Source organism: Micromesistius poutassou (genome assembly GCF_964030765.1).
Source record: "Micromesistius poutassou genome assembly, chromosome: 16".
Taxonomy (NCBI): Eukaryota; Metazoa; Chordata; class Actinopteri; order Gadiformes; family Gadidae; genus Micromesistius; species Micromesistius poutassou.
Genome location: NC_140286.1, coordinates 560,337 through 579,865, shown reverse-complemented (window position 1 = coordinate 579,865; position 19,529 = coordinate 560,337). Strand labels below are relative to the sequence as shown.

The 19,529-nt window shown below is 45.9% G+C and overlaps 1 protein-coding gene across 1 annotated transcript in view; it reads left to right on the top strand.

Annotated features, from left to right (window-relative positions):
• gpc1b (glypican 1b) overlaps positions 1-9,902 on the top strand; it is a gene marked incomplete at its 5' end in the record, with an annotated part of 17,729 nt that extends 7,827 nt beyond the window's left edge. Inside the window, 6 exons of the mRNA XM_084481405.1 lie at positions 3,050-3,215; positions 3,764-3,894; positions 6,932-7,060; positions 7,589-7,722; positions 8,195-8,370; positions 9,533-9,902. Coding sequence (XP_084337531.1) covers positions 3,050-3,215; positions 3,764-3,894; positions 6,932-7,060; positions 7,589-7,722; positions 8,195-8,370; positions 9,533-9,747 — 951 coding nt within the window. The 3' untranslated portion in view covers positions 9,748-9,902. The remainder of the gene's footprint in view (positions 1-3,049; positions 3,216-3,763; positions 3,895-6,931; positions 7,061-7,588; positions 7,723-8,194; positions 8,371-9,532) is intronic.
• Positions 9,903-19,529: the final 9,627 nt, after the last annotated feature.

Here is a 19,529-nt window from a genome sequence, read left to right as displayed (position 1 = left end):
TATGCAGGAGGGGCGCTGCTGGTTGTTCATATATCTCCCCTAATTACACAGCGAAGTGCTGAGCGGAGGGGACAGACGAGTGAATCAGTCCTCAGTCGCCCTCTGGCAAGGCGATAGAAGCTGCTACCGATACTGACAGGTACAGAGAGGGGGAGCGCTTTGCGGAAGGTCCCGTAGTGAGGTGGTAGGTAGCGGGAGCCCCCGGAGTTCAGGAGTTTAGCCCAGAACTCTCCACTCACTTGTGAACTGGGCGGGGTGGGGGGGGGGATGTGTTGATTGGCGTTGAGTGGACGGCGTTGTGGACGGCGTTTCACGCAAGGCAAGGGGAAGTGGCAGTGGCAAAGAGATGAGAGTCGGGGCCGGTCAAAGCCGTGGTGATCCGCTGGTTTGTCTTTGCCCACCCCCCCTCCCCCCCCCCCTCATGGGGTGAGAAGTTAGGGCAGACTGTGGTCAGCATGGCGGCACATGACAACATCTCCCTCAGGCGATTAGTGGTTTCTAAAGAGGGAAGAAGGGAAAAAAAAAAGCTGCTGTTTCATGGCGGTTGTTGTGCAGCCCTGGAATTCCCAGCCAGCTCGCAGCTCGCACGGCTGATGTAAGATCAAGTGAATTTGTGAAAACGTCCTCGACTGCGTTCTTCTCTATCAGCACCGCCAGTTTTCGTCTGTCTCTCTTTTGTTTTCGCACCCCTCGCCACGATCAAGGTCTTTCTTTATTTAGCTCGTCTTGTTGTACGTACCTCTCTTGTTTTTTTGGTTGGTTTCTGCTTCTAATCTTCTCTCCTCTCCTCCTGCATGTTGTTTGTGGGTAAAAGGAGCGGTTTGTGTGTGTGTGTGTGTGTGTGTGTGTGTGTGTGTGTGTGTGTGTGTGTGTGACTCATCACCGCCTAACGAGTGGTTGAAGTGTGAGAGGTGGGAGACAAAGCTAGGCCCTGTGACTCACGTCTCCTTCCACTGTGCTGCAGTCTGCGAGTGTGAGGGAATTTTTGGGTTCAACTTTGTCTTGTTCCCTTTGAACTCCCATAATGTAGCCGTCTGTGTTCGTCTGACTTCGCTTTGGTCTGCCGTTTGAGAACGACATATCCGAGAAAGATAAAGACAAAGATATCTGAGAAAGATAGTATAGAGTTAGTTGTATTAATAGTCATAATCATAATAATTGTTATTATTGTTATATTGTCCTGGTTGCTGTCCATGGTCCTGACTATGGTAATTCTCCTAACCCTTATTATTTTTAATCAGACTGTTATGCAGACATAAATGCGCTTGGATGCATTGAAGGGAAGTGTCCCCCTAGGCCTCTGCCAGTTTGTTTTCACGGCCCATCCTTGTTATCCCATCTCCCAGCACAAAGTAGTGTATATTTGTTGAAAGTATTTCCCTGACTTCGCCACTGAGAGAGGAACAGTCTCCATGCAGGATCAGGGCTGGCCTAGATGTCAGCTTAAAAGGGTTTTGTATGCATAGCTGGGCTCGCTAGTCCTTAAACGCACACACACACACACACACACACACACACACACACACACACACGTACACCCCCCCCCCCACACACACACACACACACACATAAACACATGCATATACGTATGCAAGCATGCACATGCACCCACACACACACAAACACACACACACACACACACACACACACACACACACACACATGCACATTTTCGCCTGGGGTTTTGTATGCATAGCTGTGCTCTCGTGTGAACAGAGCTTACTGGTATTAACCCAGATTCTGTGTTTCACGCACACAGGCCCTTTCCAGGCGGAGTCTGGAGCCTAGTGGGATAGACAGAGGAAGGAGAGGCAGTGGGGAAAGATGGAAGGAATGAAGGGATCGGGGGGAATGTTCGCATGGGAAGTCGGGCTCCTTTTTTTTTTTTTTTTTGCCGGCATTTGTGAAACAAGTAATAAGAAAGCCAAGTTCTTCCGGAAGTCTTCCGTTTCCACGGCAACGGGGGGAAGGAACGAAATCATAGCAACGCTGAATGCAGCGGTCGCCGCGGGAGGTGACCCACCACTGGTAGTTTGGTTTTTCGAGCGCTGTCGGGGGGGGCAAAGGAAAAGGGTCCCTCCAAGTTTTAATCCAGAGGGCTTAATGCTGCCGTCACCCAACACATGAAACGGCTTAAAACGGGCGCAATGATAATAGATAGAAGAGAGCTGGGGACCTTTTAAGTAAAAGACAAAGTATCCTAAGACTTTAAATTGCCGTGGTGGGCTCTGGTCTATAACTGGCTGGCTTTGATCATCCATGGTTTGAGGTGAGCCTAACCCATAGCCAAATGAAACGTCGTCCCACCATGGGTCTTTGTTGTTCATTTTTATTATAATGGAAAAGCCACCGGTGGGTGACTGACATCCACTGGTGCACATTACACCACAGGGTTCCTTTCTGACCTGCAGTCCAAGCCTCGGGAGACGGGGAATTTGTGTCTCACGAGATCACACGACTTGACTCCCTGCAGGTGGGTTCTGGCCTGCATCCCGATGCCACTGTAGGAATGCGAGGTCCAATCAGCACTGAAGGCGGGGAGTTTCAGTTCAGCACAGACAAAAGAGCGCCGTGGTGTCGATGCATTAAAAAACAATAATAGCGGCACCCAGGGGAAAACGTGGCACTCGATGGAGCAATCAAAACAGTTTCATCCAAAATAGACAATGAACAATGTGCTGTTAAAAGATTAACAAAAAATCTGCAAAGAGGCTTTTCTCAGATTAGAATTATGTTTGCTTTATTTTCCAACTATATTCGGCGAGGGCTGAGAGAGCAAGAGCGTCGCTCTGATTGGCTTGGAGTTTTCTTTAACACTGTCAGGCTGTCGGCCTCATTTGGAAATCAATGGCTGCCCAACCAAGGCCAAAACGGTATTGATTGCAAAAATGCCAACATGAATGCCCGCACGGCTCCCACGAGGCTACCGCAGTTTCTCTCTCTCCATCACGCTGCCCCTCCTGTCTGCTTTCACCGTGCTGTTTACAAAGGACCCCCGAAATACTCGAAATACTGCGGTACGGCCATGCTAACCCCCTGGTGTCCACAGGTGCAGCTGAGCCTGGAGTGCATGCGGGCCATGATGAGGATGACCTACTGCCCCCACTGCCGCGGCATGGCGTCCGCCAGGCCCTGCGCCAACTACTGCAGCAACGTGATGAAGGGCTGCCTGGCCAACCAGGCCGACCTCAACACAGAGTGGAGGCATCTGGCTGGTAAAGAGGGCAACGCACACACACGCACACACACACACACACACAACCGCATAACCGCACACACACACACACACATACGCGCGCGTATTTTTGTGTAGCGGTTATCTAAGTGTGTGGTTTTTTTAACGGTGTGTCTGTGCATCTGTGTGCAATGATCTAAGTATGTTTTCACAGTGCACTGTGCACACACGCACACACATACAGTACACACACAAACACACACACACACACACACACACACACACACACACACACACACACACACACACACACACACAAACACACTTGTCCCCCACCAAGTTTGTCTGCCGGATCTCTGTGTTAATTTCTTCTTTAAACAGCCACCCATCTGTGTTTGTGCATAATTTCGCTCTTCATTAAACAGTCGCACCTTCTCATTTACCATCACCAGCTGTCTAGTCTGCCTACGCGGCACACCGGTTGGTTAATATTTCCCCCTTGACCCTCCCCTGTGCTGAACGCCACGTCTCTGCCTGTGCCGTGTGTGTGTGTGTGTGTGTGTGTGTGTGTGTGTGGCTGCTGTGTAGACACCATGGTGCAAGTGGCGGGACGCTTCGACGGGCCCACCGGCGTGGACGTGGTGATCCTCTCGCTGCCCAACCGCATAGCAGAGGCCATCTCCACCATGATGGAGAACATGGAGAGCATCAACAGCAAGGTAGGGATGCTGCCGCCATGGCGACACAAAAAAACTGGGTGGGTTGTTACAGAGACATGCGCACACGTACTGTGTATGCGGGCGTGGAGCGTATGGACTCATTGAGCAGATACGTTTGACCAAAGTGGTAGTGCATGGTCCAAGTGTTTCATGATCAGCTGTGGTGCAGTCAAGTCAATGTACACTGTGGCCGTTTCTCAATTCGCGTTCTCGTGTGTTCTCGTGTACTTGCGTTCTCGATAAACGTCATCAGTGGTAGCCCAAGCACTGTTCCAATTCCAAGTACGCGAGAACGCGAGTACTGTCGTAAAACCCGGAAGTGTTCTCGATGCGTTCTCGATGAGGCCGTTCTACCGAGGATGCATCGGAGGTGACTCGTGTGGACTTGGGACCGTTAAATATCCCAGAATGCATCATCGAGTCCGCTGCTGTTCCAATTGCAGAGTGCGTACTCGCGTTCTCGGAAGTCTGTACTTGAAAGTCCGGACTTGCCAAGTACGTACTTCCAAGTCCGCGAGAACGTAGTCCGCGTACTTGGTATTGAGAAACGGCCTATGTGTACATTGCAATACAGCTATTAGCTCAAAACAGCTAAGCAGTAGTTGAATTTAGGTATGAAATGAAATATAACATTTTATTTAAACAAACATATGCAACTCATATTACTATGTAACACCTTGGGTTATGTATAGGGTTTGGCATATTTGATAAAGATTTGTACAGATGCTTGGGGAATCGAACCAAGAACATTTAGACTGGGGGTCAAACATCCCATCCGCCGCACTATCCTATCCCATGTTGAACGGTTGTAACTCAACATCGCCGGCGATTATAATACCTAAACGATGTGGTCATGTGCAACGGCTTCTCCTGGTTTAACTAGGCCTGTCTTCTCCTTGAAGTTCGGCACTGCAGATGTTGAAACTGCCGACACATTACATCACCCTGCTTTCACCATTTGTGCAAATCAGCGTGACGTCCGCTTTCTTCGCATCTCGCAGTGGAATAGTAGACCGCACCGCATACCTGCCCACCTTTTAAACACAGAGATCTGAATCATGACAGGACATGTGCTCCCAACGCCTCACTCCTCGTTTTTAATGGTGTTTGAGTGATATTGTTTTATGCCGCTTTCATAAACACAAAGGCAGCTGCGAGAGAGGATCACGGTGCGGTATTGTTGTGGGAAAAAGGGCTGGAAAAAGGAGTGCTGTGATAGTGAGAGGAAAGAACGAAGGCTTGCACTGTTCTGGTTGGCCGATAAAGAGTGTGTGCGTTCATAGCGTGGTAGACTGGCGTGTCTCTGGTGGTTCTTGTTTGGTTTAGAGAGTTTAGAATTTATTTCACCTGTATCCATTTATATTATTTATCAAATAAGGGCAAGGAATCCCTATGGCGATGTAAGTAATTGATTGCATATCTTCTAATGCTACCACAGACACGTGGAGAACACATTGTGCATACTATTTTAGAATTACAGTTTATATAATTGAAGAAATTTGCTGAAGATAGTCATTACTTCTACTGCTACCATTAAAGTCATTCTGTTGACTTATATTTGCTTTTATTCTTCTGTGAGTATTATAAATTAATTACATTGATTCAAATTGCATTGTATGAAAACACAAACTTTATTGATGGCAGCATTATATTTATCATAATTACATATCAGTAAACAACTATGAAAATAAATACTTTTTATTTGATTACATTTTTTCTAAGATTATATGATCTGAGTAAACATAATAATATAATTCACGGCACAATTGTATAATCAATCAATCTCGTAAAAACCCACAAAATGTTACCTCGCAGTAAAGACTGACTTCACATCACACAGAATAATGTTATTATGACATGAACAGGCTTACAGCTGCTCCAAACACTCCAGAGTTGACCTGACTCTTCTTGTGGCATGGGTAAATATATAAACATGTGCATATAAACATAGTCAGGAGTGATTGCATCTACCATGGCAATGTCATGAATCAGTGCTTGAGGCACTGTGAAAGCAGTGGCATAAATCTGTCCTATATTGTGTGTTTGCGGTTACCTACTGTAAACACAAACTCTCCATGATCCAGCAAAACATACAGTTCATGTCGCTATATAGCGGCAGCCAAAGTACAGCTTAGCTTTCCCATTCAATGATGCTATTCACAGAGTTGGTTTCGGCATTATTGGATTTCATTTCTGTCAACACGGGCAGCCACAAAGGTTATATACAGTGCAGAATTGAGTCCACAGTTAGGAGGAGAAGTAAAGTGTACAGGGCAAGTCTGTAACCTTACTGCTGTTTCATTTTAATTCTGGAAGTGGAAAGCAGACGGCAGAGCCGCACTTTCTGCCACTGATCACGCCATTCTGTCAGGAATAGCTTATCATTGATGTGACCATTTATTGCATGCCGTGCTAATACAATTTAGTTTGGCCGTATGGTTCCACTCTTTTCTGGTGCTCCCTGCTGTGGGATTTAAAGCATGACATACAGATGTCAGACACAGAATAGAGCAGAACCAAAGCAGGGGGAGGCTGGGGTGGTGGTGGTGGGCGAAATTATACACACCTAACTTGGACCGTGTTAACTGTCAGCTGATAGGGGGCGCATGAATAGAGTGTCCCTCCTGAACTAGCTACGACCGTTAAAGGGCATATTGTTGCCACTTTCTTTGTCAAACAAGCATATGGGGAAATAAATATCATCCTGTTCTATCACCTTTATAGTGTGTTTTACAATAGATAGATATTTGATGCTTTAATGAATTTGATTAAAGAAAGTTATGTATGAGGTCTCATAAAGGTCCTGTATTTATGAACAGATGGCCCACTGATACATATAGCCAGAAGTAGAAGCCAGAAGATATGCTGCTCTTCAGATAAACATATATTTTTCAGACTGAACTGGGTCACAGGTCAAAGACTGCTTTTATGCTTTCTTTCAAGATGTGAATAAATTCCTTCATGGCTTCTCATTTCTTCAACCTCTTTTTCTATTTTCTCTTGTTCCTTCTGCGTGTTTGCTTTGGTTCTGCCGCAGGTGTTCCAGGCATGTGGGAGTCCCAGGGAGGGGGCCACCAGCACGACAACCCAAGAAGAGGTGTCGAAAGGGGGCAAGATTATCGTGGAGGACAGGGTGGGGCCCAATACCGGCAAACTAGAGCAAATGGTAAGTGCACTCAATCGTCGGCCTTTTCCGACGGAATCTGAAGGGGCTGGCTCTGACCTCTTTTGGAGAGGCTGTCTCGGCTTCTAAAGTATCACTTATTACATGGCTTGTTATTGATGATGGTCCGGCCAAACTATGTTCTCCAATTCAGTCCAAATCCACATCAAAGGCTGTGAGATGAGGCAATGGATGTGGAAATGGAACGACGGGAAGAAAGAATGTTTTGTCCTTTTTGGGCCAAATCCCTTTTTTAGACTCTAGTTATCCAGTAACGCTGGAATGACGTGCAGGCTAATTGCTGTTCCAATTTAATATAATTACAAATAAAGAGGAATCAGCGGTCTAGTTGACGACTTCTTAAAGAAATGTGTCACGTTTTTTTTTTGTCAAAGGGTATTTCAGATACAACGATGTGTTGCGTTCGACAATGTTCGTCTGTTACAATGTTCGTCTGTCACGATGTTTTGTGTGTAGCTTCGATGGAAGCACTATGAATACCGTGCATTGATGTAAACTGACGCCTGGCAGGTGCTGGACGTGTCCAGGAGGCTGAAGGACATGCAGCCCTATTGGGTCTCTCTTCCCAGCGTCCTTTGCAGCGACCGCGTGGCCACCGGAGCAGGTGCCGAGGACAGGTGTTGGAACGGAATGAACCGTGCCAGGTGAGACGCGCCGATTTTGATCCACTTAAATCAGACGCTCTGAGCGTCTTGTTGTTGTAGAGTTGTCAAGGAGACATCTGGTCGGCGTTCTGGTGGACCGTTTGTTTTCCATTTGGATTTGTAGCGCTTTGGTTTGGAACTGTTACAAGGCAGAGGTGTGCCGTTGTTGAAATGGAATGCACACCCATGACACGTTATGGGCCAATCGGGAACTATTCAAAAATGCTGTGGTATAATGCTTATTTATACATAAGTGTTTATTTATGAATGTATTTATTTATTATATTTCACACTATTGTATAGTGCTGTCTAGGTTGAATCTAAATAAAATCTTTTAAGAGAATTGTGATTTGAGTAAAAAAAATAATAAATGTGTTTGAATCTGTGTGCGTGTTTGTCTGTGTGCGTGTGTGGTGTGCGTGTGTTTGTGTGTGTGAACATGTGTGTCCGTGCCTTTGTGGTGTGTTGTCAGGTACCTGCCTGAGGTCATGGGCGACGGTTTGGCCAGCCAGATCAACAACCCTGAGGTGGAGATTGACATCACCAAACCAGACATGACTATACGCCAGCAGATCATGCAGCTGAAGATCATGACCCACCGACTCAAGAACGCTCTAAACGGCAATGACGTGGACTTTGTGGACACCAGTAAGGACATTGCTTGAATCCTCAAAATTAATTAAAGCTAATTAGAGTGCCAAATAATGATTAGAAATATGAAAGGAAAAGATCATAAATGCAACCTTTTATAGGAAGGAAGGAAACGTCCATAGCAGACAGATCGTGATGCCAGAGGAATCTTCAATGACACATTTTATAGCTTCAGACGCCTCTGTTGAGACCCGTCTATCATGTTTCCGAATACATCCAGATTTCACATCAAACATTAAGGCAGGTGTCTCGTTGGGCTCACTATCGCAGACATGACTATCTCTAGATTTCACAGTAATGCAAATCCTACTTTCATAGACGTTTCCTCTTTTGACAAGACAAAGCCAGCTTTTGCCCCTTTCACTATTTAGGACTTTTTCAATGCGGTCAGAGACAGGTGTGTTCTCTCCCTGCTTATATTTTGGGTCGATTTTAGGTTTGTAGTTCTCCAATCCCTCCGGGGAGCTGTTCTTTTACCTACTTTTCAAAGAGAGGTATTAGAGTCTGAAGACCCATCTCACCGTCTCTGTGAATCGCACCGAATTCAAAACTCCATTTGCTAAGCTCTTTGGGGGATTGCGTGAAAGGTATGCTGGGGAAAATAAAAAAAGCTTGGCCTTAATCATGATGACAGTTTTGTAGTAATTGAGGTCAGACATTATGTGAGGTTGATTGTGTAAGTACTCCTGCTGAATCCCTAATCCTCTAGTCTGAGGTTGGGAGTTACTATGAGCCAACCACCTATATTTAATATTTAGCTCAGAAAGGCTCTAACCAAACCAGCAAATGGAATAAAGCAACACTTAAATAGTATTGAAACTACTACTTTAGTAGTGTTGAAACATTACAATACGACGCGGTGTACACGTTAACATGGCTTTTGGAGAATCATGTTTAATGATAGAACTGCAAGGGCCAGGAAAGCTGCCTGAAAAGTTGAACATTTCTCAACTTTTTTGACGCGGGCAACGGAGCCGACAGAACGGATTGACCCACAATGCATTTCGAGTGCGCCCCATGCAAAGTCAATCCGATCCGTCGACAGACGTGTACAGTGTGAACGCGGTGTGTGTGTGTGTGTGTGGGTGCGTCGTTGATTCAACCACTAAAACGCTGTTCAACCGTCTGCCCCTCCCCCCCCCCCCCCCCCCGTCTGTAGGTGACGACGCCAGCGGTTCAGGAAGCGGAATATGCGCCGACGACGTGTGCCCCCCGAGCCCCCGTCTCATCGCCCCCATCACGGACCCGCCCACGGTGTACGCCTACCGTCCGGAGAACAAGCGGGTGGTCAAGGGGTCGGCCAGCCAGAACCTCCCCTGCGTCCTCAGCTCCCTGCTCTCATTGGCCACGTTGCTGCTGCTGCTGCGGCGATAATTGACAGGTGGAATCTGCCAATCGGGACTGAGTTTGGGACACTGGGAGGAGAGGGGGGCTGGGCTTATAAGGCAGTGCGGTGGGGCGGGGTTTAAGAGGGGCGGGACAAGAAGTCTGGAGTCAGTTACTTTTGCCAAAACTAATCAGTTATGAGGAAAGAAAAAAAAAAAAAACATATACAGATGGACTTCCTTTTGGGTCACGCGTTAGAACAGACAGAACAACGAGTATTCCTAGTATTCACCGTTTTTCAGTTCTGCTCTTGCTCTCTTTTTTTTATTTTGTGCTATATTATGACACCATTAGAGCTGGTCTTTTTGCATCTTCTAACGTTTTTTTTGTTTTTGTTTCTGGGTGTGTGGGTTCTCCGGAAGTGACGTTTGTGTACACGAGGCACGTGACAGACAGGGCGAGCTGGGACGCTAGTGTTTGGGTGGGTCATCACGGGGGGGGGGCTTCTGCAATACAGGCTGAGCCACGTTGATTAGCTCCACGTCTGTCAAATTTGTATATTTACCATTATTTATTTATTAAGAATTCTGGAAAATTGGAGTGCCCGAGTGGGTTTCCCCCACTCTGTAACATTTATAGAAAAAAAAACAACTTTAAATGGAATAGAACCATTGGCCAAGAGGATAATCTGAACACGGCCATGGGTAAGCCCCGCCAAACCTCTTAAGATATTAAAGCCCAGACATCATCACACTCACACACACATACACATATATACAGTATATATATATATATATATATATATATGACCCCCCGCCACACACACACACACACACACACACACACACACACACACACACACACACACACACACACACACACACACACACACACACACTCCTCCCTGCATCAGCACTTTGTGACGTTTAGTCATGTAAGCTGTAATAATAGCTGTGATCACATTCACACAGACCACGGCCCCTCCACTGTGAAAGAAATGTGACCCTTCATCACCCCCCCCCCCCCCCCGCCCGCCACCCCATAACCCTCATCCTCATCCTCATCATCACCTCCCGCCCCCCCCCAACCCCCCCCCTGGGAGGAAGTGCCCCATGTAGGCAGAAAACATGCTAGGCTATGCCCTGTGGGTCTCCGGTGACCTTCCCTCCATAGATCAATGTTTGGGGAGCCGGGGTGTGTCATTTAAGAACCTCTAGCTGCCCCTCCCCCCCCTCCCTCCACCTTCCACCTCCCCCACCCACCCACCCACCCACCCCTGCCCTATCCCCACCACCCTCTTCCCATTCCCCTCTTAGCTAAGGAATGAGAGTTAGAACACGGCATTGGAAATGAATAGGGTTTCGAATAATGGGAAAATTGATGTTGTCACCAAAGGAGAAACAGCAAAGTGAGAAACAGGAGAAACAGCAAAGTGCCAGCACATCCGCTTTTTTTTTTTTGTGTGTCGGGTCAATTGTAGGCAAAAAACAACAACAAACAAACAGAAAAAAACTAACAAAAATAATGAATGTGCTCCATTGATGTGCTATTTCATGAACTCGGCAGAGGCTGTATGTTTGCAGGAAGATATCATAACCACAACCAGCGTTGGTGTATATTTTTGTTCGTATTTTTTCAAACAATGTTCTATATCAGAGCACAAGCCGTCTCACTACCCAGAGAGCATCACGGTACTATAACCACTTGTTCCATCACACTGTCTACCGCTATACAGAATGAAACACACACACTCATAGGACATTCAATCTGGCACAGAGATGAATATATGGCGTGTACCCTGGCCATTTCATCTATCTCCTATCTTCTCCTCCAGTTCACTCTATTCCCTTTTTTCATTTTCTTGCTCTATTTCCTGTATATTTTTTTTCAATTGCGGGTTCTTCTATTTCCTCCGCTCACTTCATCAGTCGGCGCGAACTTCAAAGTCGGTCTCCCTCACGAGGCACAGCCCGACGTAACCATGACGTTGTGTTTGATTTAAACATAAACCCTACTGGGGAATGCTTGGGCGGGTGGGGTAATGCAACGTTAAGACCTCACTGAGCTCTGAAGATCACTTTTTGGCAGGAAGCAGTGCTGGTGCAGAACTTAACTGAAAGGTCAGCGCCCTCATTTGGAATGACGTGTGTGTGAGGCACGGGACCGCTGTGGACGTTTGTTTGTACGTATGTAGGTATGTATGTGTATGTGCACGTATACGCGTTGTTCACGCATCTCGTGTTTGTTGGTTTGAGAAGGTAAGGCAAAAGAGAGAGAGAGGGAGAGGGGAAAAACAGAGGAGAGAGAACAATGCATCTGAGACCAGTTATTTCAGTGTACCGCATCAATCTGTGAAGCATTAGTTTGCGGATTATTATAATAATTGATTTCTTGGATGGAGGCTGCTATGGAAGGAGGCCTTTGATTCAAGAAGCCTAATGTTTTAGCCCGGCTAACGAGGCCTGGGAGATCGCGTTAGGGTTTTAATTGTTGTGTTAGTCATCTGAATGCACAATGGCTACGGCCGTACAGACGGAGAGCGAGGGAGGCTTGTTACACGCATCATTAGATAATCGGCTGGGGTCCACCGTACCGACGCTCAGACTGACGCACGGAGAGATCAGATCTTCAGACGGGATCGGGAGTCAGGGGCGTTGCGTGCGTCTCACAGCTGAACCCCCGGGCGCACCACACCAGAGGTCTGGTTGACCAGACCGGCTGGTACCGGTTCGCGGCTGGACCGTCCGCCCCTCCAAAGGCAACACACGAGGAAAAAAAAAAGGAAGGGGCCCCGAGACGAGAACGGTGACGGTGCTCTGAGATGTGCAAATATTCAGCATCTGGTCCGTTCAACAATAAGATCTGTTTTTGTTTCGCCTGCTTGTTTTCCACAGGGGGCTTGAGCTGGCGCTGTCCGTGCCAAAATCACAGAAATAAGAGCCAGATCATTCCGATTGAAAAAAAAAAAAAAAAAAAAAACACCACAAAAAAAAAAACTCTTGAAAAAATATTCGTAATAAATAACCGAACAAGGACTTTTACCACAGCTTATGGAGAAGAAAGAGCCGTTGCCTTCGCCTCCACCTGTGGATAACAGCTTGCCTACTATGATTGCCTGATTGATCGCACCTGTGTCTCCGTTCCTTGGATCGCTCCGGATTGTCGTCCCGCTCTCGCCAGGCGTCTCCCGACTGACATCTGTTTGCCGATGGGACCCTTGTTCTTGGCTGTGGCGCTCTCTCTCTCTCTCTCTCTCTAGCTCTCTCTTTGATTCCCCTTGTGTCTGTATTTACTAGGTTTCCCAGGCCGTAGCTGGGTGCTCGGATAGGCGCTTTTGTTGTTTTTATTTCTGGCCGGCCCCTGCGTCGATATGTACGAGCTGAGGCTAGGAGTATGAGAGTGCGTGTGTGTGTGTGTGTGTGTGTGTGTGTGTGTGTGTGTGTGTGTGTATGTGTGTGTGCGTCTGGTGGACGTGTCTTTGTGTTTTATCGAGATGTCTCTTGGTCCCCGGTTTAGACCTTAGCCTGTGACTGCCTTTCGAAAACATTGTTCAAGTTTGGGGGTCGTCGATTCAATATCTGAGAGAAGATAAGAAAGAAAATAAGATAAGGGGGTCACAGCTTCTAAGGCACCTCATTGGTCACGGTGATCTACACTGAACCTGTGCATCTCCGGCCTCTCTGTCGCTGGCACACAGGGGAAGGACCCCAAACCTTTTGTGGGGACATTCCAATAAAAAACATCTGCGACTTACAGTATGTTCATATGACATCACTTTCAATGGCTATGCACCACGATGTCATTGGCCAAAATTTGCACAACCCCCACCCCCCCACACCCCCCCCCCCCCCCCCCCCCCCTCCTTTCCCACCCCTCGTCCTTTAGTCTTCTCCTTTCTCTCCTCTTCCGCCTTTGATTTTATTCGCTCGTGCCACCACTTCTGCCCCCCCACCCCCCCCACCCCCCCTAAATACGCTGCACTTTTATAAGGCCAATATAATGGCATTGTCTGCACAAAACAAGAATACAAAATGGTGGATCAATAGGTGAGTCACGGGGGCAGTTCCAGAAATGGCCATTGATTTGAGATGTGCGAATGCAGACCGATATGGACCAGCGATGTCACTCCTGATCACCTGTGGTGAAACAGCACACACACACGCACGCGCACACACACACACACACACACACACACACACACACACACACACACACACACACACACACACACACACACACACACACACACACACACACAGTGAGGGGCCCCTGGGGTCTGTCTGAGAAGCCAGAAGGCGCTGAAGGATGTGGCTCCAAGGCTAAGGTCTGTGTGATATGTTTTTCGATCCTGCCACGTCTTAGCGGGGGAGGGGGTCAAGGAAAGCCACCCACTGATCCTAGATCTGACGACGATAGACGACATTACTAATGAGTTGAATGTGGCTGGCATTGTGGAAAAGTGCCAATTAAAGAAAATACAAGTTTTTGTTTAGTTTTTTTTGTATGTAAAGCCTATGGAGAGTTGGTGTTTATTGTGAAGAGAGAATCCAGACAGAGGTTGGAAAAAAAAATACAAATGTGTCATTTGCTGTCATTTGTTCCTGGAATCTATGTCAATTATATACATTGTACAATTTTCATGATGTATGCGTCTTTTTTTGTTTGCAAAATATGTATGTGTGACATCTGTGTGTGTGTGTGTGTGTGTGTGTGTTTATGTGTGTTTGTGTGACCAATAGGACACCAACAACACAGCCCTGCACAGTGCTCTTCCAAAGTGGTTCTTGTGTGCCTGCTACATCTCAGCTGCAGTATCTCCTGCCTTTAGAGGCCCAACGCACTGTAATGACGATGTCAGTGGTGACAGCTGCTGTCTGCTTGCAAAGTGCTTTGTTATGTGTTTTCCATGCCCATTGTGCCCACTCTGAGAATAAGGGTAAGCAAGACCCAAGGAAAGTGTGTGTGTGTGTGCGTGTGTGCGCATGTGCCTGTGTGTGTGTGTACTTGTGGGGTTGTGCGTGTACATGTGAGTGTCTCTTTATAAAACCTCCATGCGCTCCACAGAAACAGAAGCGGTTCTGGAGAGCTTGTCCCGCTCAGAGCTCAGTACATCATTATTTCCCCTTTGCCTGTCACAGTTTCAGCGACACATATAAGTAATGACACTAGAACAAAAAGAAGGGGGAGGGGTGGGGGGGGGGGGGGGCAGTATTTCACCGCCATCCCAAACATCATATAATTACGTCACCGTATATGTAGGCCTACGAGGCTTTGGGAAATCGTGGGTATCAGCAGAGTTCCAGTACACAACACCGCTCATTTCAGTTTCTCTCTGTCCCCCCAGGCACGGATTTGCAAAGAAACAAAGTGTGTTTGAGTTGCCACAACAATGAGATTGAACTGAGAGAAGGAGCTGACGAGTCACATCCGCCCATGTGGTATAGATATAAAACTAGACGCCCTCAAGGAGTGCTGCTGCACGCTTAGTTCACATGCTGAACTGGTGGTGGACTCTCCAGTTATCCTTGTTCATTGCTTTCGAGCGATGCCTGAGGATTGGGTCTGGTTTCATAGGTCATGAGACCAATTGCTCAAATGACACACATGTTTATAAATTGCTCAATGTTTATACATTTTTTGACACATTTCACCCGTCCCCCCAGTTGCTTATTCATGCAGCTCTTGCTCTTGCCTTTAACTAATGCAATCACACACAAACAGACAAACACACACACACACACACACTCCTACACACACACCACACACATGCATCACACACAGGCATGTGCGTGTGCGCGTAACACACATGCACACACACAAATATACAAACACAAACACACACACACACACACACACACACAAATACAAAAACACACACACACACACACTCACACAAACACACACACACACACGCAGGTATGTGCAGTTTATTCTTAGCCCCCGCATGCCCTTTTGATCAAAGTGCTTTTATGATTCAATGCAGTACACAGCCGCGCTGTTTGAAATATCAGCTCAACCTGGCCCCGCCATCAATAAAACGTCCACTACTCAACACAAAAACCAACTACCTTGCTTATGGTTTTAAAAGCTTTTTTTCCTTACGGCCCATTTTAACTATTAGCCATAACACGTTGACCCCAGTAGCTTGGGGAAGAGAAGTGACATCCTGCGTTCTCGCATCATTTTACTAGCACAATGGCAGAATAGTTCAAATAAATGTCTTCATTAGGTTAAATGTTCTGGATTTTCTCCTCTGATTTGGTCTTTTTTTTCCCTTGACAGTGGCCACACCTTTTACAACTGTTAGTTCCATTAAACTAGGTGAAATTGGTCATTATCATTTTTTCAGCTGCTGTCCCCACCTCAACACTTTGAACATGTAATACGTCTGAGAATCTGGGCTGGGTTTCACTTCAAAATGAATGATTGGGAGTGAAATTCCCAGTAACTTTTAACTTTTAATGTCATGCCTGAAAGCTAAGCCAAAGACTCACTCCTTTCTTTGGCTAAATCTCCTCAAAGAGCTACAAATATATTCCTGAGATCTCTCGCCCGTTGGCTAATTAGACACATTCCTCTCATCCCCAAAGCCTCTTGGCTTTATCATATCTTATCTGTGATGAGCCTCCCTCTCTCTAATTCACTGTCTGTAATTCTTTCTATCCGTCTTTCATCACTCGTCTTAAGAGTTGTTGTATAATTCATCATAAACGCGCAGGTCCTTTAGATCAAGTGCTAAACAGCAATGAGTGGTGTCTGGCGGTGGCAGAAGAGTGATTTGATTGCGGTCTAGTGGCCACCGCATGTTCTGGTTTTCCTCTTGTTGAAGACGTGCAAACACTGCCATCGTGTGGTAAAGGAGAAACATTACAGCGTGAGATAACTTCAAGGAAGGCCGATAAAAGATCCAGTTCATAGAAAAATACTCACGGCATCTCGGTGGTTAAAAATGTACAGGGTCTGTTGGTGTGTTGGCGCCTAGTTCTAACCAGACAGAGCTGTTTGGTGGGCATGGGTTCATTCTGCAACGGCAACATGTGGACTCAAGAAGACCCAGAATAAGTAAGCTTATAGGCCTACATATAAAAACGTAAATCATACAGTGGGCTGAGCTGACAAAAAAGTAGCTGAAAAAGTAGAATCTCACACGTGTGTGCAACTGATTTATATCACATTTCATTTGGTGGGGTTTTCACTGTATTCACATACAGGCGATATCTGAGATGATTAAACAGGCTCCAAGACACACTGTGTCTCGTTTTACTATGTTGCCCAGAGAGTAGAGAAAAGCACACCTCCAGGTACAAACTCAAGCATATTAGTGGAATGCATACAATTTGCATTCCACACCCATACAATGCATCCGTGCACATTTTATATGTGAACGTTCACACTTGAGTATCCCTGCAATCTCCATCAGGTTGCTGGGTTCTTCTTCTCCGTTGGCCGTCAGCCCACTGGCTATTTTTATTATAGAGCTCCCCATGTGACATGGCATGAGTGACACCAGACACCCACTCTGGAAGGACTCCTTCAGCGGGACAGCCAGTCTGTCTGGACTAGATAGTCATTCCAGACCGCAGGTTACAGCTCTAGGGCTTGAAGCCAAGGGTGAACAGCCACGGAAAGTAAATGGGTTATCACTTTCATTTTGTATTCATGGGCCAAATTGTGTAAAATGGTGGCTCATTTATTCATGGGCCAAATGGTGGAACACCATCTAAAGAAATATATTTACTTTATTGTAACATCCACACCTGTGTTTTGGTCTGGTGTGGTTTATGGTTTGTTTTGTTTTCATTTAAGTAGGGTTGGTGTTGTTAATGGAAGGGGGATCATTGAAAGCAGGTGAGGGTAATTAGGTATTCATTTGGCCACACCAACATTTGAGTTTTGTTTGGAAGATGGACGACTTGTGGCTATAGCAAAGAGGCTCTAGATTTGAAGGCTAAAGCAGCTGAACTATGATTAAGAGATTAGGTGAATTAAGCACAATGAAAGGAAGAACCTAAGACATGAAAGACTGTTTTCGGTTATTATTGGATTGCTACTTTTGTATGCATATGGTCAAGGAGAAATTGGTAGTCTTTGTAAATGCGTCCGGGTTTGTTTTGACTCAAGGCAGACCTGCAAGGAAGACATGATAATCAGAGTGACTTCTTTTAAAAAAAAAAGAAAATGATTAATGTCATGAAATGTTTAGCTGGAACAGAGTGGGGAGCTGAAAGATGTGCATTGAAAGTACTTTCAATAAGTTTCAAGTGGATGAATGGACTTCTGAGGCTCATCTTAGACACAGGTTTGTTGAGGTAGGAGCAGTGGAATTTAAGTTGCATGGACATTTCCTTCCTTTTCTTTGAATAATTGGACATTGTTTTTTTCTTGGCATTGAATGTCCCGTCTCTTTCGTTCCCATTCCTTCTGTGGTGTTGTTTACGATGTGTATCACGGTGTTGTGTGTAATTGAATGCTGCTGTTGCTGCTGCGCTCTTGGCCAGGAACCTTGTAAAATGGTTTATTCTCAAAAGGATTGCTAAAAAAAGAAAAATGTTTCGTTAAACTCATGCAGTGGTTGCACAGTAAAGGGGTTTTGTTTAAAGGGAGAACTGGTACCCTCTGTAGAGACCCCAAGAGGGGCCCTGCTGTAGAGGGGCCACACTGCCCGAGATAGAGGTGCACCGGGAAGCTGCAGCCACACACAGTGAACACTCTGCTGGAACTGCATGACTGCTTGGATAGATTACAATATGTTAGAATACCTTATTAAAAGACAATAAAACATGAGATAAAATCTAATGGGATGATGTATTTCATAGACCAGTGGTTCACAATTGGTCTGTCCTCAGGACCTACATGATTCATTAGTCATTAAGTCCCAATCCCAAAAATAAAATCAATTTACCAATACTGTAGTTATGAACAATGCCTTCAAGTGCTGTTTAAAACACTGAGGCTAAACTCGAGGAAGGAGCAAGTCATTGAAACATGAAGGGAAATCGAAACCTTAGTTAATTCATGGGCTTCTTTTTAAAGATTACTGTTAGGAATATGCTCTGTGAACCACTCCATATGCCCTTGCTTCCCACCAGTTGAGAATCAGTGACATGGACCATGCATTTTAAATTGTTATACGGTTGATGATAACATTGAGTTCTTGAAGGAATATTTTTCTGTTCAGAGATTGATAATGTATAGTTAGTGTTAGTGCTTGCGTGGGTGTGTGTGTGTGGGTGTGCCGGGAAGGTAGCTTTAACTCTGCATCAGTTACGTTATTTGAAATAATAGTTTTTTCTAAAACAGCTAACATTGAACAACAATAGACCGCTGAAGAATAAGTCCCGCCTCCGAGGCTCCCGTTCGCAAATCTTTTTTTCGTAGGATGGTAGGGGCGCATACCGCCTTTTTCGCCTGATTGGTTAGAAGGGCTCTCCTCCGATTGGTTATGGCACAGGGCAGGCTGTTGGCTAGTCTACCACCAACAGAAGTAAACAAACTCAATAGCCAACAGTGATAAGTGCGTCCTATTAAATAGTACATAAGCCGACTTGTGCATTGAATAAAACTACACTATTTTGCCCAGCTGTGTGCAGTGCAGGTCACATAATTACACAGAGGGAACAAGGTATGGAAAGCAGCGAGAAATGTAACACGACTATTGTACACTGCAGTGGAGTAACATTGACAACAACCTCAAACAATAAGTTTTCCGAACCAGCAAATAGGCTTATAACAGCAGTGCAATTAACAGAACAGTCAACACAGAGTCCATTAAGGCTCCCTGAGGTGACGAGAGATGTGTTGGTCCTAACTTGCATCCTGCCTGCTTAACA